The 24,519-nt window shown below is 50.6% G+C and overlaps 1 protein-coding gene across 3 annotated transcripts; it reads left to right on the top strand.

The window, feature by feature from the left end:
- Window positions 1-206: 206 nt before the first annotated feature.
- Window positions 207-24,302, top strand: LOXL4 (lysyl oxidase like 4). Of its 3 annotated transcripts, none has more exons than XM_049854908.1 (15): window positions 207-278; window positions 7,873-8,181; window positions 8,735-8,913; window positions 9,846-10,051; window positions 11,360-11,398; window positions 11,547-11,766; window positions 12,874-13,057; window positions 13,227-13,381; window positions 14,156-14,323; window positions 15,457-15,619; window positions 17,722-17,965; window positions 19,100-19,215; window positions 19,944-20,080; window positions 20,485-20,596; window positions 22,728-24,302. In XM_049854908.1, the coding sequence occupies exons 2-15, from the start codon at window positions 7,905-7,907 to the stop codon at window positions 22,796-22,798; spliced, it is 2,271 nt and encodes a 756-aa protein (XP_049710865.1). In that variant the 5' UTR covers window positions 207-278; window positions 7,873-7,904; the 3' UTR covers window positions 22,799-24,302. The 3 variants fall into 3 exon arrangements, 2 of the variants coding, with proteins under 2 accessions (XP_049710865.1, XP_049710863.1); XM_049854906.1 differs by having other exon boundaries at window positions 210-251; XR_007513409.1 differs by lacking the exons at window positions 19,944-20,080; window positions 20,485-20,596; window positions 22,728-24,302 and having other exon boundaries at window positions 210-251; window positions 17,722-18,868; window positions 19,100-19,180.
- Window positions 24,303-24,519: the final 217 nt, after the last annotated feature.

Here is a 24,519-nt window from a genome sequence, read left to right as displayed (position 1 = left end):
CAGGATGCAACGCTGGAAGTGCTCACTCACTCACTCAAGCTGGAAGCACTCACTCAGCCGGGCGGGGTGCCCGGTTATTCCCGGTCCACCCCGGGGCGGGGCCTCCTTCTCTGCAGGCTGGTGGGGGGGGGGGGGGTGCGCCCGTGGGCGGCAACGGGATAAAAGGGCCCAAGGGCGCCCCAGGAGGCCCATTAGCTGTGCACAGCAGCACTCCAAGCCGGACCCAGCCTGGACTGTCCGCGCTCCGGTTGGTGAGCTCCCGCCTGGCCTGGCCCCAGGTCTGCTTCCTACTGTGCTGTCTGTCGTCTGCCCCTCTGCCTCTCTGAGGGTCTACAGGCTTCTGGAGGGTTCTTGTAATGGGGTCTGGGAGGGATGGGAGTATCAAACTTACGGCCCAGCCAGGCAGTCACCTCTAGTGGCTCATTAATCTGTTTTCAATTGAAAAAGCAACCAAGTTTGGGAACTTGGCCCAAGGCCGGATATGGTGCGCCCTGGTCTCGGTGTGTGCTGCGTGTCTTGTTTATGACATTCTGTGTGTAACCGTTTCTCTGCGTCCTAATCCAGGGAGGAGGCAGGGGAGTGGCAAGGTAGGCTCAAATGTCACTCTGTGGCTTGGGGGATAAGAGGCAGAGAGGAGCTGGGCTCTCCAACTAAGCAGACCAGAGCTGATTATGCTCTGGGGCGGGGCGGGGGGGAGGGGGGCAGAGGGGTTCGTGCCCCAGGTTTAGGAAGTCTGAGCAGGTAGACTTCAGAGCCCATTTGTGGCAGCTGCTTCAGGGGCTCCAGGGAGGCCATCAGGGCTGAGAGGGGAAGCTGCCCCATCCCCAAGGAACTATGGAGAACGGGTGTGAGTGTTCCGGGGCTAGCTCCCACCAGGGCAGCACCTCCAATGCTCTCACCCAGTTTCTTTGGGCGTTTGCCCTCTTCCAGCCTCCCCTGCTGGGCCAGACAGGACCAGGTGCCAGGGTCCCCTGGCAGCATTTGAAACAGGTAACTTCCTGCCTCAAGCTGGCAGGGTCCTGGATGTGTCGCTTGGTTGGGCTTGGTGCTGGCACCCTCCCCCGGCAGTGCCCTCATGCTAAGCGTAGGTCGTAAATCAACCAGCACAGGGTGGAATTTCATTCATCTCCCTGCTCCCTCCTCTTCCAATATCCATCTCTCCTGTGGTTGAGAGCTGGTGGCATCTAGAGCCAGACTGCTGGCCTTGAACTTGGCAGAAGCAAGTCCCTTAACTTCTCTGAGCCTCATCTTCTCATCTGTAGGATAGAGATAAGTATTCAATATTTTAAATGTAGTATTATTATTATTAACTTTGATCTTTAACCACGCCTCCCTTTCACCCCAGCCCCACCCTCCTCCTCCACCTTCCTTCACCTCACCCTGTCCCCTTCTCCTTCATTTGGGAAGAGAACTGCTACTTTTGAGGCTGCTTCCTTCTCTCATGGAGGAGTTTCAGCCTGGTTCTCCTTTCTGTGCTCAGAGAACAGATATGAGTGGACACTATGCCTTTGCTGGTTGGGAGATGGGAATCAAATACACAAAGTGCTAGGAAGGTGGGGGAACTAGGACGGCTTAATAGAGGAGGTAGCATTTGAGTTGGATGTTGAAGGATGTGTAGTAGTTTACCAGTATGAGATAGAGAGAAAGGGTGCTCCAAGGAGAAGAAACAGTGACAGCAAAGGCTTGGAGACTAGGAATGTTGGTTATGTTTGGGGCATGAGGAGAAGACAAGTTTGGTGTAAGCAAAAGCCATATGGGGACCTGCAAGAGGAAGGAAGGCTGGGGAGAGGGAGCTTTTTCTGTATCTGAGTCTTGGTTCCTGTTGCTGCCCCCATCTGCCTCCTGGGTCAGCTTTCATGGAAGGGAGCTGCCAGTAGCCCAGAACTGGGAGTCCTGCAGCTGAGGCCCTTCCCTGCCCCCAGGGAGGCCTCTTGGAAGGGAGGGAGCTGTTGGCCAGGCACTGTCCACAGCCTTTCATAAGACCTCCTCAGTGCTGTAGGGACTTCAGCCACAAACCAAACAGCAGAATTGCCTGGCCCATCCCATGGCCCATCAGAGCATGTCATAGATGGGGGACCCCCAAAAGCCACCCTCATATTTTATAAGTGCTGCAGCTGAGGCTCAGAGAGAGGAAAGCACCTGACTCGAGTCAAGCATCTTGGTAGCAGAGTTAGAAACACCTTGACTCCTGGAGGGTCATCTCTCAGGCCAGACCAAAGTGACCACTGGGTCCTCACAGCTAGAGGGCTCTGAGTCCAATCCTTGTGATCCCCTCTTGTCGCCAGAGGAAGTTCCACCTCCAGTCCCTGGCTGTGCCTGGGGAGCGAAGAGGAGGGAATGGAGACTTCCAAAGCAGTGGAGAACACTCTGCTTGAGATGACAGCCAGATGGGAACCTCACGAGCTTCTGAGTAGGGAGGACCATGAAGAAAGTCGTGTTGACATCTGGAAAGGAAGTGTAGGAGGGGTTAGAGCAGGAAGAGGCTGCAGGGAGGAGGAGATGGGGAGGAGACAGCTGCCCAGCCTCATGGCTGGAGAGAGAAGACTTCGGCTCAGTAGTGTTGGTGGAGGGAAAAGAGGGGAATTTGAGGAATGTTGCAAAGAAGAAAAAAAAGAAAAGAAAAACCAAACTCATTGCTGTCGAATCAATTCCTAGCAAACCTGTAAGACAGAGTAGAACTGCCCAGTAGAGTTTCCAAGGAGCGCCTGATAGATTCAAACTGCTGACCTTTTGGTTAGCAGCCATACCTCTCAACCACTATACCACCCGCGTTTCCTTACAAAGAAGGGTGCCTGGGGTTTGTGTTGAGATAGGAGGCAGCCTCCATTTCCAATTGCTCCTTTGTACAAAGAGGGTGTGAGACCAACCTAGACCAATGATTCTATATAGCTACTAATAATAGCTAACCCTCACTGAGAGCTTACCCTTCTAAGGGTTTAATATTTATTAATGTATTTAATCTTCATAAAAATCCTGTAAGTGCTGTTATTATCCCCATTCTACAGAGGGGGAAACTGTTGTTGTTAGGTGACATCGAGTCACTTCTGACTCATAGCAACCCTATGGACAACAGAAGGAAACACTCCCTAGTCCTGAACCATCCTCACAATCCTGGCTATTCTTGAGTTCACTGTTGCAGCCACTGTGTCAATCCATCTCATTGAGGGTCTTCCTCTTTTTCACTGAGCCTCTACTTTACCAAGCATGATGTCCTTCTCCAGGGGTTGGTCCCTCCTGATAACATGTCCAAAGTACATGAGATGAAGTCTCACCATCCTTGCTTCTAAGAAGCCTTCTGGTTATACTTCTTCCAAGACAGACTTGTTCATTCTTTTGGCAGTCCATGATATATTTAATATTCTTCACCAACCCCATAATTCAAATGCATCAATTCTTCTTCAGTCTTCCTTGCTCATTGTCCAGCTTTCACATACATATGAGATGACTGAAAATACCATGGCTTGGACCAGGCACGCCTTAGTCCTCAAAGTGACATCTTTGCTTTTTTTTTTTTTTCTAAATTTTATTTAGTTTGTTGTTGTTGAGAATATACACAGCAAAACACACACCAATTCAACAGTTTCTACATGTACAATTTAGTGACACTGATTACATTCTTTGAGTTGTGCAACCATTCTCACCTTTCTTTTCTGAGTTGTTCTTCCCTCATTAACATAAACTCACTACCCCCTAAGGTTTCTATCTAATCTTTTGAGTTGCTGTTGTCAATTTGACCCCATATAAAACCAAAACCAAACCTGCTGCATCAATTTCGACTCATAGCAACCCTATAGGACAGAGTAGAACTGCCCCCATAGGGTTTTCAAGGAGCAGCTGGTGGATTCAAACTGCCGACCTCTTGGTTAGCAGCCAAATTCTTAACCACTGTGCCACCAGGGCCCCTGATCCCATATGTTGTTGTTGTTGTCAGGTGCCATCGAGTCAGTTCCAACTCATAGAGACCCTACGCACAACAGAACGAAACACTGCCCAGTCCTGCATCAACCTTACAATCGTCATTATGCTTGAGCTCATTGTTGTAGCCACTGTGTCAATCCACCTCATTCTAGGTCTTCCTCTTTTCCACTGACCCTGTACTTCCCAAGCATGATGTTCTTCTCCAGACTGATCCCTTCTGACAACATGTCCAAAGTATGTAAGACGCAGTCTCACCATCCTTGCTTCTCAGGAGCATTCTGGTTGTACTTCTTCCAAGACAGATTTGCTCATTCTTTTGGCAGTCCATGGTATATTCAATATTCCTCACCAACACCACAATTCAAAGGCATCAATTCCTCTCCGGTCTTCTTTATTCATTGTCCAACTTTCACGTGCATATGATGCGATTGAAAATACCATGGCTTGGGTCAGGCGCACCTTAGTCTTCAAGGTGACATCTTTGCTCTTCAACACTTTGAAGAGGTCCTTTGCAGCAGATTCACCCAATGCAATGCGTCATTTCATTTCTTGACTGCTGCTTCCACTGGTGTTGATTGTGGATCCAAGCAAAACGAAATCCTTGACAACTACAATCTTTTCCCCGTTTATCATAATGTTGCTCATTGGTCCAGTTGTGAGGATTTTTGTTTTCTTTATATTGAGGTGCAATCCATACTGAAGGCTGTAGTCTTTGATCTTCATCAGTAAGTGCTTCAAGTCCTCTTCACTTTCAGCAAGCCGGAACACTGGTGACGTAGTGGTTAAAGAGCTACTACAGGTGCTAACCAAAAGGTTGGCAGTTCGAATCCACCAGGCACTCCTTGGAAACTCTATGGGGCAGTTCTACTCTGTCCTATAGGGTTGCTATGAGTCGTAATTGACTCGATGGCAACAAGTTTGGTTTGGTTTTAGTTATATGATCCCAAATATATAGTTTTAAAAGAGCATAATGCTCAAGACCTTTTTTTACTAGTTAAGCTAAATTACTGTTTGGTTTTAAGATGACTTTATGGGATACTTTCGATTTAAGGCTTAAAAATCATCTCAGGACAATAGTTTCAGGGGTTCATCCACCCTCCGTGACTCCAGAAAGTCTAGAGTCCATGAGAATTTGAAATTCTGTTCTGCATTTTCCTCTTTTGATCAGGTTTCTACACCTTTGCTTTTTAACACTTTGAAGAGGTCTTTCACAGCAGATTTGCCCAATACCATACATTGTTTAATTTCTTGACAGCGGCTTCCATGGCGTTGATTATGGATCCAAGTAAAATGAAATCCTTGACAACTTCAATCTTTTCTCCGATTATTATGATGCTGCTTATTGGTCCAGTGGTGAGGATTTTTGTTTTCTTTATATTGAGGTGTAATCCATACTGAAGGCTGAAGTCTTTGATCTTCATCAGTAGTGCTTCAAGTCCTCTTCACTTTCAGCAGGCAAGGTTGTGTCATCTGCATAACACAGGTTGTTTATGAGTCTTCCTCTAATCCTGATGCCAAATTCTTCTTCATATAGTCCAGCTTCTGGGATTATTTGCTCAGCATACAAATTGAATACATTTGGTGAAAGGATACAACCCTGACGCACATCTTTCCTAATTTCAAACCACACAGTATCTCCTTGCTCTGTTGGAACGACTACCTCTTGGTCTATGTGCAGGTTTGGCACGAGCACAATTAAGTGTTTTAGATTTTCCATTCTTCTCAATGTTACTCATGATTTGTTATGATCCACACGGTTGAAAGCCTTTGCATAGTCAATAAAGCACAAGTAAACATCTTTCTGGTATTCTCTGCTTTCAGCCAAGATCCATCTGACATCAGCAATCATGTCCCTCATTCCATGTCCTCTTCTATCTGGCCTGAATTCCTGGCAGTTCCCGATTGATGTACTGCTGCCACCGTTTCTGAGTTGTTTTCAGCAAAATTTTACTGAGAAATTAAATCCCAAGATCACTCAGAAACTAACTGGCAGAGGTGGGATGTGAACGCAGGCAGTCTGACTCCCCAGTCTACATGTTTAAGCACTGTGCTATGCCACCTCCCATGCATTCAACCATGGATATTTATTGAGTGCCACCTCCATTCTGGGCATTGGGATACAAAACAAAGTCCCTGTTCCTATAGAGCTTCATTCCCTGAACCCATCTGGTGTACATCTGGGAGTCCACTCCTCCCAGCCTTGGGCTCCACAAGGTAAAATTGGTGCAGGTGAAGCCAGGGGGCCAGTGGCCCAGAGGAGGTGGGGCTGGGGCTGGAAGGAGTAAGGAGAGACTCTCAGCCAGATACCAACCCATGGAGCTGGGAGGGGCAGGGAGCCCACGAGACCCTCCCCAACCAGGCTGATGAGTTGTGAGACCGTGGAAGAGGGTGGTCTCATCATGAGTGAGCTCTCTTGTTAGACTCAAGCACTGAACAGGAGCCAGGGGCCCAGCCTTCTCCATCCCCAGTTAGGACCCACTGTGCCAGGCAGGCCTCAGCACCCCCCTGGGGCTCTTGGCAGCAGGGCCTGTCTTGGGGAGCATGGGGCTGGAGGAGCTTCAGCACGGCAGCTCCCAAGGTCTCCGACAACTCTAATCAGCCATGACTCTATACCACCTCTGTGGTCCTGTGACCAAGACTGCTAATGTGTGAGAAGAGAACCAGCCCCCCTGCCCAACTTCATCCCCTCTAATGACCCGAAGGGCCTCTTATTGCAGCCTCCTAGAGATGGGCCCTTTCTGATATATGCTTGCTGCCTACAACTTGCCCAAGCCCATTAGCTCCTGCAGAAAGAAGGCCAACTCTCTGTATGGTGCACAGGCCCTTGATGACCTGGCCCGTCTGTCCATCTGCCTCTTTGCCCTGCTCCAAGCCCCCAACACTGCAGCACAAGGTTGAGAGAAGGGCACTTCGTGCTTGGGAACAGGCTCAACTCCTTCCCCTTTTCCTCTTTTGCCATCCTATTCTCTGTACCTGGACTTCCCCTCTTCCCGTCTGGGTGAATTCACTCATCCAACAAGGCCCAAAATTAGTGTTCCTTCTTTGAAAGCCTTCTGTGATTCCTCTTTTCTGAGCTTCTTGGGATTTGGGGAGGGTGTTTTGAAGCCTTCACTTCTCTGTCCCCAATACCTGCCATAGTTGCATGAAGCAAGTATTCAAAAAATGCTTGTTGAATCAGTGTATGAAGCATGCACTTAGATGGACCTAGAGCCATGGCTTGAGGGTTTTGTAGAAGATCCTAGCTGGAGGAGATATTAGACCATACCCCTCAGGTAAATATTCTTGACCTGAGGGCACCCATGGGAGGTCCCACATGATTCAAATGGGAAGCCACCTATTCTACCTATATATAAGACTGTATAAAGAATAAACCAACAAAACCCAGAGCAGTGGCTGTTGCATCGAATCTGACTTGTGGAGACCCCATGGGTTGCAAAATAGAACTGTGTTCCATAGGGTTTTCAAGGCTGTGACCTTTTGGAAGCAGATCACCTGGACTTTCTTTTAAGGCACTTTTGGGTAGGTGCAAACCACCAACCTTTTGGTTAGTAGTCCAGCGCTTAACTGTTTGTGCCACTCAGGGATAGTTATTATTTATAGAGTACTTAACCATGGGCTAGACCTGTGTTCAGCACTTTACATACATTGTTTTATTTAACATTCATACCATCAGTGTGAGGCAGGGATTATTATCCTCATTTAACAGATGAGAAGATTGAGACTCAACAAGGTTAAGTACCTTCCTCAAGGTCACATAGCCAATAAATGGTGCATTTGAACCAAATCTGCTAACTCGAGAGCCCAGACTCAGTCAGTGCCATCACATATGATGTAGTTGGAGGAGTCCTGCCATCCTTTGTCCTGCCAGCAGCTGTCAAATTGCTGAAGAGGACTGAGATCGGGGTAGAGGTGGTGGACAGTGGGTCACCATTGTCATGTTTACTTATTCCCCAGGTGCCTTGGCCCCAGCTGCCCTTGAAGTCGCCATGATGTGGTTCCCACCAGCTGTCCTCTCCCTGATCCTGCTGCTGCTGGGCCAGGTTGCTCCAAGCAGGCCACAGTCATTGGGCACCATTAAGCTACGGCTGGTGGGCCCAGGGAGCAGACCAGAGGAGGGCCGCCTGGAGGTGCTATACCAGGGCCAGTGGGGCACCGTGTGTGATGACAACTTTGCCCTCCAGGAGGCCACAGTGGCCTGCCGCCAGCTGGGCTTTGAGAATGCCTTGACCTGGGCCCACAGTGCCAAATATGGCCAAGGGGAGGGTGAGTGACTGGTGTTGCCTAGGGGGATGATAAGGAAATGGTGACAGGCTTTTCTCAGGGGTTGGGCTCACTGAGGCTCCAACAGAACACTTCAGACTCCCACCCATCCTTTAATACCCAGCTCAAATGACCTCCTCGATGAGGTACTTCATAAGGGCCCCAGCTACAAATGATCCTTGCTCTGACCCTCCCACTCTCTCTTGTAATGAGATTACCATCATCATCACCATCACTAAACTCTAAGTCCCTTGAACATTGTAATTGGCACATGGTGCATGCTTAGCAAAAGTTGAATGAATGAATGGGCAAGTAGGTCTAGTTACTAGGTGGGCATAGGCTAACATTTTCCAAAATCAGATTCTACAGGGCCTGATGCCAAGACGAGGCAGTAGGCAGGGCTGTACCTTTCAAGATCCAGGAGAATCATTCCCCCACTTCCTCCTCAGGATTTGGAAAAGGAAAGGTGACACGTGTGGGTCCTATTCAGAAGGCAGGGCCCATGACCTGCCTCTCAGGGCTCACCCCTGAGCATCCACCAACCCTTCACCCACAGGCCCCATCTGGCTGGACAATGTGCGCTGTGTGGGCACGGAGAGTTCCCTGGACCAGTGCACATCTAACGGCTGGGGCGTCAGTGACTGCAGCCACACAGAAGACATTGGTGTGGTATGCCAGCCCCAGCGCCAGCATGGCTATCTTTCTGAGAAGGTCTCCAATGCCCTTGGACCCCAGGTGAGGAGGCTATTCAGGGTCTGGCCTGAGTCTAAGGGCTGAGGGGCTAGACCAGGTGACTGGGAGCTTCCTGGATGGTGAGCCTGGAGGAGGAGGGAGGGAAAGGGACCAGAGCCTGGGCTATGAAGTATCCCTGGGGCCCAACTCCCGTCTGAGGTCTGTGGCCCTGGTTTCAGCCCAGAAACAGGTGCCTGGATATAGGGCACTGGCCTGATGTAGGGCAGGCCAGAGACTGTGAGGCCAGGCCTGCTGGGAATCTCAGAAGCTGCTCCCCACAGAGAAGGGAGCAGGGGGACAAGGGGCTGCCTCACCCACAAGGCCCAGCCACAATTGATGCCTCTTCCCAGCACAAACAACCCGAGCTAAAAACAGCCCAAGCCAAACAACAGAAGCGGGCAGGGCCAGCCTCTAGCTCCTATACTCTGCTGCCAGGCAGCCTCCATCCTGAGGACAGCTGGCCCTGGCCTCCTGAACGTGACAGGCCATGATGAGGGGCACCATATTGGTATTGGTCTGAGTCACCCCAGGGCTAGGGTCCTGTGGACCAAAGGATACTGCTGGGTGTCTCAAGCAGCTGGTCTGGCCCATCCTCAGCTTTCCCCAGGGTGGCATGAGGAAGGCCACTTCCTGCCCAATGAAAGTTCCCCAAACTATCAAGGGCCCCCATCCTGGCCCCAGGAAGGGTACCAGTCCTCCTAGTTCTCCTCAAGTGGAACAAGTTTGGTGGAGTTGAGGAGAGAGCCCTAGAAAAGCCATGGTCCTAACTTGTCCTCACTGTGTGCCTTCGATGAGCATCTCCCACAACCCAGGCCTCAGTTTCCTGGGCTGTCTGATGAGAAGGTTGGGTGGCATGATATCTAAGGTCTCTAAGCAGTGGGCTCAGCAGGCAAGGCAGAAGTCCTGGAGCCCACAGGTGACTGTGCACCCCGTAGGTCCAGCGGCTGGAGGAGGTGCGGCTCAAGCCCATCCTTGCCAGTGCCAAGCGGCAGATCCCAGTGACTGAGGGGGTCGTGGAGGTGAAGTACGAAGGACACTGGCGGCAGGTGTGTGACCAGGGCTGGACCATGAACAACAGCAGGGTGGTGTGTGGAATGCTGGGCTTCCCAAGCCAACAGCCTGTCAACAGCCCCTACTACAGGTAGGAGGGCAGTTGAGTATGTGTGTGTGTGGCCTTGTAGGGTGCAGTGGAATTGGCCAGGGTAGGTGTCACTGGTTGTGGGGGCTGGGAGGGAAACAGACCCACCTGAGGAATACGCCCGGATTTCCTGGATTATGATCTGAATCCCTCAGAATAATTAAGAGAGATGAACAAGACCCTGGGCCATCCCTAGAAGCAGTAGGAAAATAAACATCCTACTTGCCAATCAAATAACGGGAATTGACGATGGTACAGAATACCTCCGCTGTGAAATTCATGGAATGTGCAACTTCGTGACCCTGATTTAAAAACCAGACTGTACTGAAGACAGTGACAGTGCTGCCCACAAGTATAGACGAGCCGACTTCTCGTCTCAGCTTGCCAATAACTAGCAGTGGGGCCTTAGGTAGGGTGTCTGGTCCTCAATTTTCCATTCCTCAGAGAATGAGCTCAACTTTGCCCCAGCGAATGATCTCAACTCTGGTCCCAGCAACGCTGTGTAAGCAATGCATGGGATGGGGCAGGTCTGGGGAGAGGAGACAAAACTATTCTGTCAGAAACATGACAGAATTTTCAAAAGTAGACCAGATGACTACGTCACAGTTCTTCTAGTTCTGTGCCAGTGAAAACTTTATATGCTTCTCACCAAGGGAGAAACCTCCCACGGTTCCAACCTCCCTCGTCCACCCCAATCAGTTTTAGTCCCGCTTCATTTAAAGGGTTGGAAATCCCTTACTGGTCTTTGTGTCTCTAACTTAGGCCACCCTGAAAGATTGGGTATTGGGCAGCCACGTGGCAGTCACATGGCTCCATCCTTGGGGATGGCTGGGACGTGGGCCCCGGACTCCCCACTGCCTGGTAATTGCACAGCTGGGTCTTGCTGACTCATCCACCATCCATGAGGAGGGCAGCTGTGATTACAGCCTGGGTGTCTCTGGGGTGGGCAGCTCCAACCAGCAAGGCCTTTAACTTCCACCTGTCTGAGAGGATCTTGCCTCTGGTCCCTTCTCTCAGGGCTCCCCCTAACGGCTCCCCTTCACCTGGACTGGAGGAAGGGTGAGCTCTAAGCTGCCTGCCCCAGGGGGCCTTCTTAGGCCTTGCTCTCTTTCCCGGTAAAATGGCGAATCTGGCGAATCGTTGTTATCTGTGACAGGTTACCCTCCATGGGCTGCTGTGAGGCTCAGCATTGAAATAAGATTTGTGGACAAGTTTACAAACTGCAGGACCTGGTGCAAACTTAGGAGCCAGGGTGACAGGACTGGGGCATCTGCAGCCACCCCATCCCCCACCTGTTTTCTCCCTCCACAGGAAGGCCTGGAATTTGAAGATGATGGATCCCAAGTCTAGGTGAGAAGCAGCCTCCTTGAGGGAGGATGCTGAGGAATGTGGCAGGAGGGGCCCCCTTTCCCTTCCCTCACCTCTGCCTGGGCCTCCCCTCAATCCCAAAGCTCTTCCCTCAACCCCTCCCCTACTCCCAATCTCCCTTGCCTTCCAGGCTGAAGAGCCTGACTAAGAAGAATTCCTTCTGGATCCACCGTGTCACCTGCTTGGGGACAGAGCCCCACATGGCCAGCTGCCAGGTGCAGGTATCTCCGGCCCGGGGCAAGCTGCAGCCGGCATGTCCAGGGGGCATGCATGCTGTGGTCAACTGTGTGGCAGGGCCCCGCTTCCGCCCACCCAAGGCAAAGCCATGGAGCAAGGATCCCTGGGCAGAGGTGAGTCCCACAGATGCAGCCTGGTTCTGGAGGCACAGTCCCCTCTCAGTGGGCTGCCCCAGTAGGGAGGGGCTGGCTCAGGGGCCCTCAGGACAGCAGGGGAGGAGGGAGGAGCCCCCCCCATCAAGGATGCAGCATTGGTTCAGGCTGGGAGGAGAGCTAGTCACAGAATGGCAGAGCTGTGGGAGGACGGGGGATTGACTGAAAAAGGATAGTTTACAGCCCTCCCATAAATGGAAAACTGGTGTCACCTGCCAGGAATAGAAGGTAACCATAAAAATAGTAATTAAGTTTTAGCTATATCCTGTCTAGGGCCAAAGGTATTGAACGTGAGTCTGGCCCTTTGTTATAAAAAGGAGATGAGCAAGTGCTAGTGAGGCGTTACAGACGTATCAGCACCAAACTGCGACTGTCTCCTTGAGGGTTTCCAAGGAGTGGCTGGTGGATTCCAACTGCCAACCTTTTGGTTAGCAGCTGTTCTCTTAACCACTGCACCACCAGGGCGCTTCCTTGATGGAGTAGAAGAAATGAAAGAATTAAAATAGAAATAACTCCCTCAGTATGTGAACCAGTTTAATTAATGCCATGTCCCTGCACCTCCCTAAAATCAGTTCACAGACCTCTTTGCAAGTGTTGACCTAGTTGAAACGCAAGGGACAAAAAAGAAGCAGAGGCTTAGAGAGGAAGGGACCTGGCTAGAGAGTGATTAGGTGACAGGGTTGTGACTCTGAGCCCAGGGCTCCTGACTCCCAAGGCTCTCTCAAACCAAAGAAAACCAAACCTATTGCAGTCGAGTCCATTCCGACTCATAGAGACCCTATGGGCTCTCTCATTTGAGCTGAAGCTTGTAATTACTACTATTATTGTGATGGTTACAATTAAAGCCATCCTCCACTTTGCCATTAAAGAAATGGAGGTTGAAGGCTTATTCAAGGTGATAGCTACGGGAAGTCAGAGGCAGGACTGGAACTCAGCCTTCCCAGCTCCCAGTCCTTGGCTCTGTCCACTCACTGTCCACCTCAAGCTCAGCTCAGCTGGAAGGGGCCCTACCCTGGGCTCCCACTGTGGACCTCCTTGGCTTCCCCTGAAGCTGTTTTCTCCCAGCAGGAGCCAAAGGTGCGCCTCCGCTCTGGGGCCCAGGTGGGCGAGGGCCGGGTAGAAGTTCTCATGCACCGTCAGTGGGGCACTGTCTGTGACCACAAGTGGAACCTCATCTCCGCTAGCGTCGTGTGTCGTCAGCTTGGCTTTGGCTCTGCTCGGAAGGTCCTTTTTGGGGCCCAGCTGGGCCAAGGTGAGTGGGGCCCTGAGGTCGGGGGGAGGGCCTGGATGAACCACTGGTCCATTCCTTGATGGCCCTGGCATACCAGGCCCAGGACAGAAAGTTCTCCCACCCTGTGGGAGGGGAAGCCACAGGCGCAGAGTTACACAAACAGAGCCTTACACAGCACCTCTTCCCATAGGGCTGGGGCCCATCCACCTGAGTGAGGTGCGCTGCCAGGGGTATGAGCGGAACCTCAGTGACTGCCCTGCCCTGGAAGGGTCCCAGAATGGTTGTCAACACCGAAATGACGCTGCTGTCAGGTGCAACATCCCTAACATGGGCTTCCAGAATCAGGTGAGCTCAGGTCTGCCGCAGGCTAGGAGCTGGGGTAGCAGGTTACCTGAGATATCCCAGGGTACCACCTTGGGCCAGTAGGGAGGGACGCAGGAGAGGCAGCTAGTACTTCTGTTTTAGGCCCAGTTGGCCCTCCCTTGCAGCCAGCACAGAAACCCTCTCTCTCCTGTCCCACCTTGCCCGGTCTGTACCCCTCAGGCCCCAGGCTGTGGACTTCAGAGATGTCAGGAGGCCACAGGGGCTCTTCAGGTGGAACTGCTCTTCTACCACGCTTTCTCAGGTCACCTGTGAAGTTGAGAAAGAAGGTGCCAAGTGGGCCTGAGGAGTGGCAGTGGAGAGGCCAGGTGGGATAAGAAGGCTTCCAGTCTCAGTGCTCACACGGGAGGGGGCAAGTCGCCTCATGTCTCGGATCTTTGTTGTCTCTTCTGTAAAATGGGGTTAATGGTCTCATGGGGCATTGTGAATGAGGCGGTAGATATGAAAGCCCTTTGCAAATTGTGAGTCATTCAGGGTAGGGTCTCAGACCAGGTAGGAGGAGGACAAATACCAGAACTGGAGACCCTGGTGCAGTCTCTTCGAGTCAGATTTCTCTAGCAGACAAGGCCATTAGAGACCATCTAATAAAATGTCATCCCTTTACAGAAAAACAAACCTGGAGAAGGGGACAGTCATGTCTAGGCCACATAGACAGCTATCCTGGGTGGGTCTCCAGGCTCAGTGCCAAGGTCTCCTTCCTGAGGCCCATTGCTCCTCACACACCTCTGATCATTGCAGGTGCGCTTAGCTGGTGGGCGCAACGCTGAGGAGGGTGTGGTGGAGGTGCAGGTGGAAGTGAATGGGATCCAGCGCTGGGGGGCTGTGTGCAGTGACCACTGGGGGCTCACCGAAGCCATGGTGACCTGCCGACAGCTCGGGCTGGGTTTTGCCAGCCACGCCATCAAGGTAGGTCCCTGTCTCACTCCTTCCCTACAACCCCTCAGCCTCCTGGTCTGAGGACCAAAATTTCCTGTGCCAGGGTGGCCCTGGGCACAGCTCAAGCTGCTGGCCCTTCCTTCATTCATTCAACAATTAGAGAGAACCTCTGGGCCAGACGTAATGCTAAGTGCTGGGGAAACTGTAGTGAACAAGAAGATACAGTCCCTGCCTCATGGAACAGACTATCAAGTGAGGGAGGCAGTCATTAATAGAATGTTCACTCAACTCAGTTCATAGCTGTGCACATAGAAAGGATGACTAGAAGTTAGCCAGACAAGGTGAGGGTGGAATACAAAGCCTGTGCAAAAGCCCTGTGGCCAGTGAAAACTTAATTCAACTGAGGAACTAAGGACCAGAGGTTGGAGTGTGGTTATCAAGGGGGAGAGTGGTGTCAGGTGTGAGGGTGGAGGAGGCAGGGGCCAGAGTATGCAAAGCCTGCAGTCCAGATTTTTTAAAGGTTTTTTTCTTTTTTTGGAAAATGGTTGGGGTGGAGACAATCATGGATGCAGGAAAACACACTCAAGAGGCTATTGTAGCCCAGATGAGGAATGATGCTGGCTTGGGCCAGGCTAGTGGCAGTTCAGATGGAAATAAGTGGGTAGAGTCAAAAAATACCAGGGCAACACAACCAAGAAGACTTGGCTCAAGGCAATGGATGGCCCTCTGCAACTACACCCACAGCAAAGCCTGGGAGGCCTCTCCTGGGGAGCCGGGTCCAACCCTGAGCACAGTGATGGTCTGGGCTGTATGAGGAACAGCTGGGGAAGTGGGAATATGCCTGGGTGGGGGAGAAGGGGACAGGCCACTCCTCTTCAAATAGCAAAGGGCTGACACACGGGGGAGAGGGAGGAGAGGAGACCGGTGTTGGAAGCCACAGGCAGTTGGATTTTTGTATCAACACACAGAAGAATTTCTAGTCCTCAGAGGGGTTCAAATGTGGAATGCACTGCCCCAGAAGGTAAGGGTTCCCATCACTAAAGAGTGAAGCTGAGGCTGAATGGAGCCTGGAAGGGATGGTATGTGGGATCCAAGCCCAGAGGGAAGCCAGGGAGATGACCCCCAGGGCCCCTCTCAGCCCTGATGGCTGGCTGTTTTCTCAGGACACCTGGTACTGGCAGGGGACGCCAGGGGCTGGAGATGTGGTGCTGAGCGGGGTGCGCTGCTCCGGTACGGAGCTGGCCCTGCAGCAGTGTCAGAGGCACGGGCCGGTGCACTGCTCCCATGGCGCAGGGCGCTTCTCAGCTGGAGTCTCCTGCACAAACAGTGAGTACCAGCAGGAGTCCCGGGTTGGTATACCCACTCTCCTTCCCTCAGTGCTGGCCCAGCTCCATGGCCAAAGGGTGGGACAGGGACAGAGGGCTGGTCTTGGAGCACCAGCTCTGCCATTTACTAGCTACATGTGGCCAAGTCACCTGCCCTGCCTACCTGACGGAATAATAAACACGTGAAAACGCAAGGACATAGAACAGTGTTTCAATGTTCAGGTCATGACCAACAGTTTAAAAGAAAAAAAAAAAATACATTAGAGTGCATTACATCACATGGAGTAAGGGTATTTTTTTCCTGGAACTGTATGAGTGTCCTGGGTCTCAATGTCAAGTCTATTTCTTAGGGTTGATTGTAGTAAACACAAAAGCTTGAGCACTACTGCTGTAGAAAAAATAGAGGGTGTGTAAATGTGGCGCATGTGGGACCTGGGGCGCAGCTGTGTGTTCCCCTCCTGGGCTGCGTGACCTACTCTGAAGGCTCTGGGATGAGATCATGTTGATGCGTTGGTCTGCCCCACAAACCCAGATTCTCAGGACAGTAGCATGTCTGACACCTGCCAACCAGGTCTGTGCCAAGATCACTATGTCCAACCCAACAGCTGCAGGTTGGCATCACCCGAGTGGCCACTTGACCTTCTTTCCAGGCAAACTTCAATCCCCAGCCGTTCTTAACCTTTGTCAATGAGCTCTAGGGCTTTCCCTTTGTCCAGTGCACCTCCCTGCAGGGCGACGGGGCATCAGAGTGGTCTTTCCCAGCACCCAGCCTCACAACAAGTTGGAAGCCTGCTCCCCCAGCCCCAGCTCCTCTTCCCGGGAACCCTGTACTTTCCCCTGCTCTGCTGTTTGAGTGGCAGCTCTCCTGAATGCATTTGATATTTCATGATGGCTAAGCCCTGTGGCACAGTGGTTGAGCTTGGCTGCTAACTAAATGTCAGCAGTTCGAGTCTACCAGCTGCTCCGTGGAAACCCTATGAGACATTTCTACTCTGTCCTATAGGGTCATTATGAGTCAGAATTGACTCAACAGCAATGGGTTTGGTTTTTTGGTTTTGAGCACAGCCAGCCGACCTGCTACCCCTGTGGCCACCACTATTTCTCATCTGTGGTCGTTCTCATTTCTTTCCCTCACTCTCTTGTCTCATTCTCTCTGAAAGCTTTCCTTCTTTCCCTCAGGAACTCTAGGGTTTGACAGTGGGCAAATACTGGCTCTCTGCAAAATATACCACAGGAGTCCGAGAGCTTTTCTGGTGATAATGCAGGTATCACACAGCATAGCCACTGAAATCAACCAGTGCTCCCCTCTCCCCTTAGAGTGGAGGCTCGCCCATGTGGTGCCTCTGCCAAAAACCTAAGCTGCAATCTTGTGTTTTTGCACAAATAAGCACTGAAAATGGGCAGCTTTTTTTTGGCTGATATTACATGGCAACAGCTGTGGGTCCACACCTTTCTGTACTGACACAGGTGAGGAGGCAGAGATGGTGGGGGAGGTGTGTAAGAGTCCTGTAACAGGAAAGGACAGGGAGAGGCACAGGCACCGGCATGTCTGCCGTGCCTCAGAAGAGAAACGCACAGGACACCCTGCTACGGATGCCCACTGGGGCAGTGGGGCTAGAATAGGAGCCTCGGAGGAAGCACAGTGCTAGGACCAAAACGTCAGAGTGCACATGCAGCCTTGGTCATTAACTCTCCCCACTCTCCCTGCCACCTGTCCCATCTTCTGAAGGAACGAAGGCCTCAAGAAAGAGGACGACTTGGCTAAGGGAACCAAGCTGGGTATCAGCAGAGCTTATTGAGGGTGTTGTAATGATTTTTTGGAAGTAAATTGCCAGGTCTTTCTTTCAAGGCACCTCTGAGTGGACTTGACGTCCAACCTTTTGGTTAGCAGCCAAGTGTGTTAACTGTTTGTACCACCCAGAGAATCCTTAAGGTGGTAAGACTATTCCTTTGATCACAATTCACATCTCCTGACTCCTAAGCTGCCCTAATTTTCTGAGATCCTCCAAAAGAGCTTAGTGTGGGAGTAAGACCATGCCAGAGAGCGAGAAGGGCTGCCTTTCTACCTTTTGCCTCACTACTGTGCCCCTCTGCCGTCCCCAGGTGCTCCAGACCTAGTGATGAACGCCCAGCTAGTGCAGGAGACGGCCTACTTGGAGGACCGGCCGCTCAGCCAGCTGTACTGTGCCCACGAGGAGAACTGCCTCTCCAAGTCTGCAGACCTCATGGACTGGCCCTACGGACACCGGCGCCTACTGCGCTTCTCCTCACAGATCTACAACCTGGGCCGGGCTGACTTCCGCCCCAAGACAGGACGCCACAGCTGGATTTGGCACCAGTGTCACATGTTAGTGCCTGCCCAAGCCTGGGTCCTAGAGCGTTAGGGACAAAAAGCAAGGTCCAGGGACTGAAACAGTCTGGTCTTTCCCTGGATAAAGGCAAACTTCCCTGAGGGATGTGGGCTCTGGTAAGAGACTTCCTTCCTGGTGCCTGATTGGCCTTGCCTCCAGGAGTCAATAAGGGCATCCCAGTAGCATCAACCTGCCATCTCCATCTCTCTCTCTCCTCCTTTGGATGTGCCGTGCTGATGGTCCTCACGGGGTCCAAGAGAGAAGTCATCGCCAGCAGAGTTAGTCTTCGTTAGAATGGTATTTGACAATTTTTCTATGTTGGACCATGGGCCATCCATGTCTGTAGAAGCCAGGTAAAGTGGGGACTCCTAGAAGCCTGGAAGCCCAAAATAGACATGCATCCCATCCAGGATGCTGGCTCTGCAGAATAAGCTTGCGGTTCTAGCAGCAGCAAGGCGAGACCCTAAGAAGAGCATGAACACACTGATACTAAAAAAGGAGACAATGAGCATTCTTTCCTATCAGGAGCCTCCAGCCTAGACAGAGACAATGCCTGTGACAAAAGCAGAATGGAAAAAACATTTTCTTCAGGACACAGCAGTGGGTGGAGAAAGCTGAGAGGAATGGGCAATGACTTTGGGACTTGGCTTTGCCTGGGATAATAAGCACCTTTCCCTGTAGCATGAACAGAGTTGTCATTACAACTGGATTGGGAACAATGGTAGCAATTTGATCCCAGGCTGACAGGGAGTAGAGGGAGCTCCCCTCCCCAGCAGCTCAGCTCCTAGGCTGGTCCCTGGACCAAGTGCCCCTTCCTTCCACCTCCAGTTCAGGTCTTGCAGCCAAGCACCAGCCTCCTGGAGGATACCAGGGCAGCGCTTTTGCCTTGCCTAGCCTGGGTAAGACCCTAGGTGATGGGGGCAGCTGTGCCTTGCTGTCTGGCAGAGGTGCCAGGAAATAGGGAGTGGGTCACACTAATCTTGGGTTTGGGATGGAGATGGGCACTGCCCTGCTATTATGACTTTCTTCTCTGGGTAATGATGGGGCCTAGCGCCTCAGTCTCCTGCCAGCTTCTCCAGAGAGGATCCTCTCATGTTGCCGCCAGGCCAACAGCCTCTACTTTCCTGTAGGCACTACCACAGCATTGAGGTCTTCACCCACTACGACCTACTCACTATCAATGGCTCGAAGGTGGCTGAGGGGCATAAGGCTAGCTTCTGTCTAGAGGACACAAGTTGCCCCACAGGTACGTGGTTTCCTATCAGCACATCTATGAGAGGAATCCCGCCTCTCATGTTACAGTCTTTAGCCCCTTTGGGATCAGGCTCCCCTCTGCCCTGCTCAACAGCTCCAAGCACCGGGAGACCTTGGCTTGGAAACAGTCAGCACTCAAGGCCATTCAAATAGATCAATTTCTTACCTTCTGAAATATTAGATGGAAGGTCTCTACTTCTGCATCCCCAATACACGTGGTACCGCTTTTTAAATGCCTGACATTTTCTATCTTGGCTAATTGTCATAGACATCCTAAGTTCATCTCTGCTAAATTCTTTGAGGGCTAATTGTTGGTTTCATATTTGCATATCCACAGTTTCCAGTCCTTAGAAATGGCATGGTAAACACTGGATCTTTAGAAGGTTGGACAGACAGATGGAGGAATAAATGATTAGCACGGCAGGGCTGAGATCTTCCAACCACATTTCCAAATGATCTCTTAGTCACAGATGTGGTTTGCTACAGTGCTAGACTCATATTTATTAGGAATTCTGGCTCTGATACTCAGCAGCTGGGTGACCTCGCGCAAATTATTAACTAAACCGCAGGTCCCTAGCCTCTGAAGTGGACACAATGGCACTTCCCTGGTAAGGCTGGTGTCTGAGAATTAAATGATAAAGAGTATGAAAGACCTAGCAGAGTGCTTAGTCCTCAGCACCCACTTCGGCCCTCAGTAACTGTCTGAACCTTTCTTTACAGGACTGCAGCGGCGCTATGCGTGTGCCAACTTTGGGGAGCAGGGAGTGACTGTAGGTTGCTGGGATACCTACCGGCATGACATTGACTGCCAATGGGTGGATATCACAGATGTGGGCCCTGGGGACTATATATTCCAGGTAAGGGGGCTGGGGCAGGGATACAGGACTCTTTCCAGGAACCCCATTTCCTCCAGATGTTCCCAAAGTTTCCCTGAGGTCAAATGAAGGAAGAGTTTCCCACATAGAGTCTCCCAGTCTGTCACTTGAAGGAGGTGTGCTATAGGGGAAGGAGACCCTGGGTTTGAGTCCTGAATCAATGGACAATAGGTAAGTCACAGCTAATGAGTTGTGACTTCTCAGTCCCCATCTGTAAACTGAGGACACTAACGCCTTCCTCCATGGTAACTGTAAGGATTAATGAAGCAAAGATTATAAATGCACTTAGGAAAATACTACCTGTAAAAGATTATTAAACTACTGTCAACTCACTCAGAAATCAAGTCACTGGCTTCATTTGTCCCCTTCTTTCTCACTTACTCCAGGTGGTTGTGAACCCCAAGAATGAGGTGGCAGAGTCAGACTTCTCCAACAACATGATGCAGTGTCGCTGCAAGTATGACGGGCACCGGATCTGGCTGCACAACTGCCACACAGGTAACTGAGCCACTGTGGGACCAGCCCCATGCGGGCGTGGGGAGCTGGAAGACTGGAAATGTGCCCTAAGTGTTATGCGCGCAAACATGCGTGTGTGTGTGTACTTGGACATCTTCACAGGCAATTTCTAGAAAAACTAGTCAGACCATCAGCCTCACCCAGTAACTACTTCTACATCCCTCCTTGCTCCATCTGTCCTAGAACCTTGCCCATCACCTTTAGCCATGCACAGATTTTCCTTCTTCCAGTCTGTTATTTTTCTCTCCTCCTTTTCATATAGTCTTTCTTAGCTGCCTTCGTCCTAAGCTGACTGCCTCACAGGCACAAGTAGAAGACCCCATGATCTGTGTTCCTATCTCTAGCTGTCACCCACTGCTTGCAAGAAGGGGCCTGTGGAGAACAAGGCACAGGACATTTACAGGGTTGGTGGCATTAGACAAAGGGAAGACCCAACGATTCAGTGAGGGGCAGAGTAAGAAGATGGCTATTCAGCTTCTCTGCAAAGAGAGGTGCCAATCCCTCCATCTTCCAATTTTAAAATGCCTGTGTTTGCGGTACACTCATACCCACACTTGCCTAAGCGAGGTGGGGTGGGGCAGAGTTCTTTGGTCAGTCAGCAAACATTTATTAAGACCTATTACTGTGTGGGACACTGTGCCAGGCTGGGGATGTAAATACGAAGACGATACGGGAGCTCAGAGTGCCAAGCAGGGTATGCAGACATGCAAATACATAACCCCAATACCAATAGTATCAAAAACAGGCATAAGTAAGCAGAGAGAAAGCAACAGCCTGAGGGCTAGAAAAGGTTTCACAGAAAAAAAATTACATTTCAGCTGGGTTTCAAAGGAGGGGCAAAAGTCATAGGAGAAAAGAGTAGGAGCAAGAGCATACTCAGGAGGCTTCACTTGGTTCCAAACCCTACTCTACCACTTTCTAGCCAGAAGACCATGAGGTTTTCTCTTCTGCAGCATGGGGCTGTGTATCTCAAATTCATTAAGTTCTGTGTAGGAAGAGATATACGATAGTTCTAAAAGAACGGAATTTATTCTGTGGGCTTATGGGAACGACTGAAAAATTTCAGTTGAGAGAGTGAAAGATCAGATTTATGTTTTCAAAAGATAACTCTGGCAACAGACGGAAGATGAAGAAGAAATAAGTTAAGGTTTCTAATATGTGTGACTAGGTAAATTTTGCTGCCATAAAATAAGACAGGAATATGGGAGGAATCGGGAATTTGGAATCCAAGGCTGGGCATATGGAGACAGCAAATCCTCCAAATGCTGGAATCGGGCTGCGAGGGAACCATGGCAATGATGAGGGAAAGGAAAACATGGTGGTTCTGCAGGTCCTTTCACCTGGTTCCCAAAAAACTTCTTGTTGATTCCGACTCATAGCGGCCCTGGTGGTGCAGTGGTTAAAGTGCTCAGCTGCTAATCAAAACGTCGGCCGTTCAAACTCACCAGCCACTCTGTGAGACAAAGATGTGGCAGTCGTCTTCTGTAAAGATTACAGCCTTGGAAACCTTACACAGCAGTCTGTACTTAGTCCTATAGGGTCACTATGAGTCATCAATGGTTGAGATCTCTGTGTATGTCAAGGTCCTTGCAGAAACAGAAGACACACTCAAGGGAGAATCTGAAGTTACTTAATGAAAGGACTATTTGTAGAGGTGTGCAAAGTATAAAAGAAACAAGGATGTTGAGGCATCCAGGGATTACTAGAACTGTAGGGCCAGAGCAGGAGAAGAAATACCCCAATTTCTCTCCTTCTACCCTCTAATCTCTTGCTGTTGTTTCTCACTGACCTAATTTGACCAGGGAACCAGGGTGATGTAATTTTTAGGGCCCAGGGCACAGAAAGAACAAAGGGCAGAGAATGCCTCTAGGGAGGGAACAAAGGAGAATAACCAGCACATTTAGTCTATTGAACAGCCTATTCTTCACGATGTCCCTGAACCTACACACCTGTCCTGGGTCTGTTTCTATTGAATTGGTTAGTGCCCACACCCATGACCAGCCTGATGGAAAGGATGAGCTGGGGAGAATGTATCTGGGCATTTGTGACATTGTCAGGGAAGGGATTACTGTGGCAGGGTTGGCTTCTGATCCTGTGTTCCTTTGGCCCACAGGGGATTCATACCAAGCCAATGCTGAGCTCTCCCTGGAGCAGGAGCAGCGTCTCAGGAACAACCTCATCTGAAGCCATCACCACACTCCCAGCTGCTGCCTACACACCAGATACCTCAGCTTACTGGAGCCATGCCCTTACAGAGCCCTAACTCAGAGGGAAAGGGGCCAGTGCCAAGGGGCACCAAGAACCTGCTCAGGAAGCCTTTTGAAGGTGGTATCACCAGACCAGATGGTACTGCTCCCTCAGGGTGGTGCTGGGTCTATCCCCTAAGGGCCTTTGGCTTCCAGACTTTTTCAATGAGCTCCCTTCCATAAGGAGACCCAAACTTTCCTGGATTTTGCTTCAGAGTTCCCTGCTTCAGAAGCTCTCAGTTCCTTAGGGATGGACTGTGGACCAGGCCCCCACCTAAATGGTGCTTTGCAAATGTCCTGGAGGTAGAGAAGACAAAGGACCAAAATACACAGGAGGTGGGGGCCAGTTCTCCACTAGGAACTCAGTGCAACACAGCTTGTACGAAAGTCACAACTGGCGGAAAAGTTGGTAAATTCAGTCTCTTGCTTTATCTGTCCTCATTTAGAACTTATCCTTCATACTCTGCTAAACATCTGTTCGTTAGGGTTTTTGTATTTTACTCTACCACCCATGTAGGGGTTTCTAATATCCCTGGAAGCTAAGGCCTCAGGCATCCCCTTATCTCCTAATGCGGCTATACCATCAGTTACTGAGTGCTCAAGAAGGGACAAGTTTCACATAGGTGGCCAGGTCAGGACTTCCTGCCGAGCAGCGAGAAGACCAAGCAGAAAGACTGCTGCAGTAATATGGACCCCAGTTCCTGCCAGGCCTCTGCCAAGGAAAAAATACGTGATGTAAATCTGGCGGACAATCCAGTCTCTCTCAGGATCACCACCCATCTCAGGATTGGCCTAAATTTCAGGTCTCAACCAGGTTTCTGCAGTGAACTTTGAATTAAATAAATTTTTGCAATGGAAGAACATCAGTCAAACAAGCCTTCATCTCTGTCGGAATAGAGAGGTCCTGTTGAAGGGGAAACAAGAGACTGCGGAGAAGCCAGAGGGGGAGCATTTAATTAAGGACTGAACATAGAAAAGGCCACTATCCTTGCTTGATGTGGCTGTGATATGCTCTTGCTCAGGTAGTATAAAATCCTGTGGTCTTCTTGGAAATGATTCTTAATCTTTTCTCCCCGAGACACATTTAAGAGATGACCTTTACAGGTCTGACACTCGAATGCCAATAAAGGTTGTCCATCATGGGTGCTACAAAGACAAGACCAGCTATGATTATGTACGGTTCCCAGCACACTAACTTTACCCCTTCCATCCCCTCCCCCTTCCCACCACCACCACTGAGGTGGTGAATAGAATGCACAGGGCACACATACTACTCATGCTGGTGAGGATACTAGCCTACTACCGATCACCATGCCCAGGGTCAATGCAGAAACATGGGCTGGAAAGGTTAGAGCAAAAGGTTAAGGGATGGAAATTAAGAGCAAAAAGGTAAAGTCCAAGAAGGATCGTAAAGTTTGATAACTGGGATGGCGCCGATTTACAACAGTGTACACACACACACACACTCCATGAAAGCTACTACCCCCCTTTTTAGGGAGTAAAATGGGACATGCTTTGGAGTACCTCCTGTGAATACAAAGACGTGTTTTCTTCCTTCTTCTCTATCTTCTTTCTTCTCAAATCCCCCATCTCCTTCATTAGGCAGAGAGAGCATTATATTTTGGCATGGCAGTTTAGGTAAACAAGGAAAGGACTGAT

Source organism: Elephas maximus, chromosome 16 (genome assembly GCF_024166365.1).
Source record: "Elephas maximus indicus isolate mEleMax1 chromosome 16, mEleMax1 primary haplotype, whole genome shotgun sequence".
In the NCBI taxonomy this organism is placed as follows: domain Eukaryota; kingdom Metazoa; phylum Chordata; class Mammalia; order Proboscidea; family Elephantidae; genus Elephas; species Elephas maximus.
The sequence above is the reverse complement of the archived record's forward strand: the minus strand, read 5'-3'. Positions and strand labels throughout refer to the sequence as shown.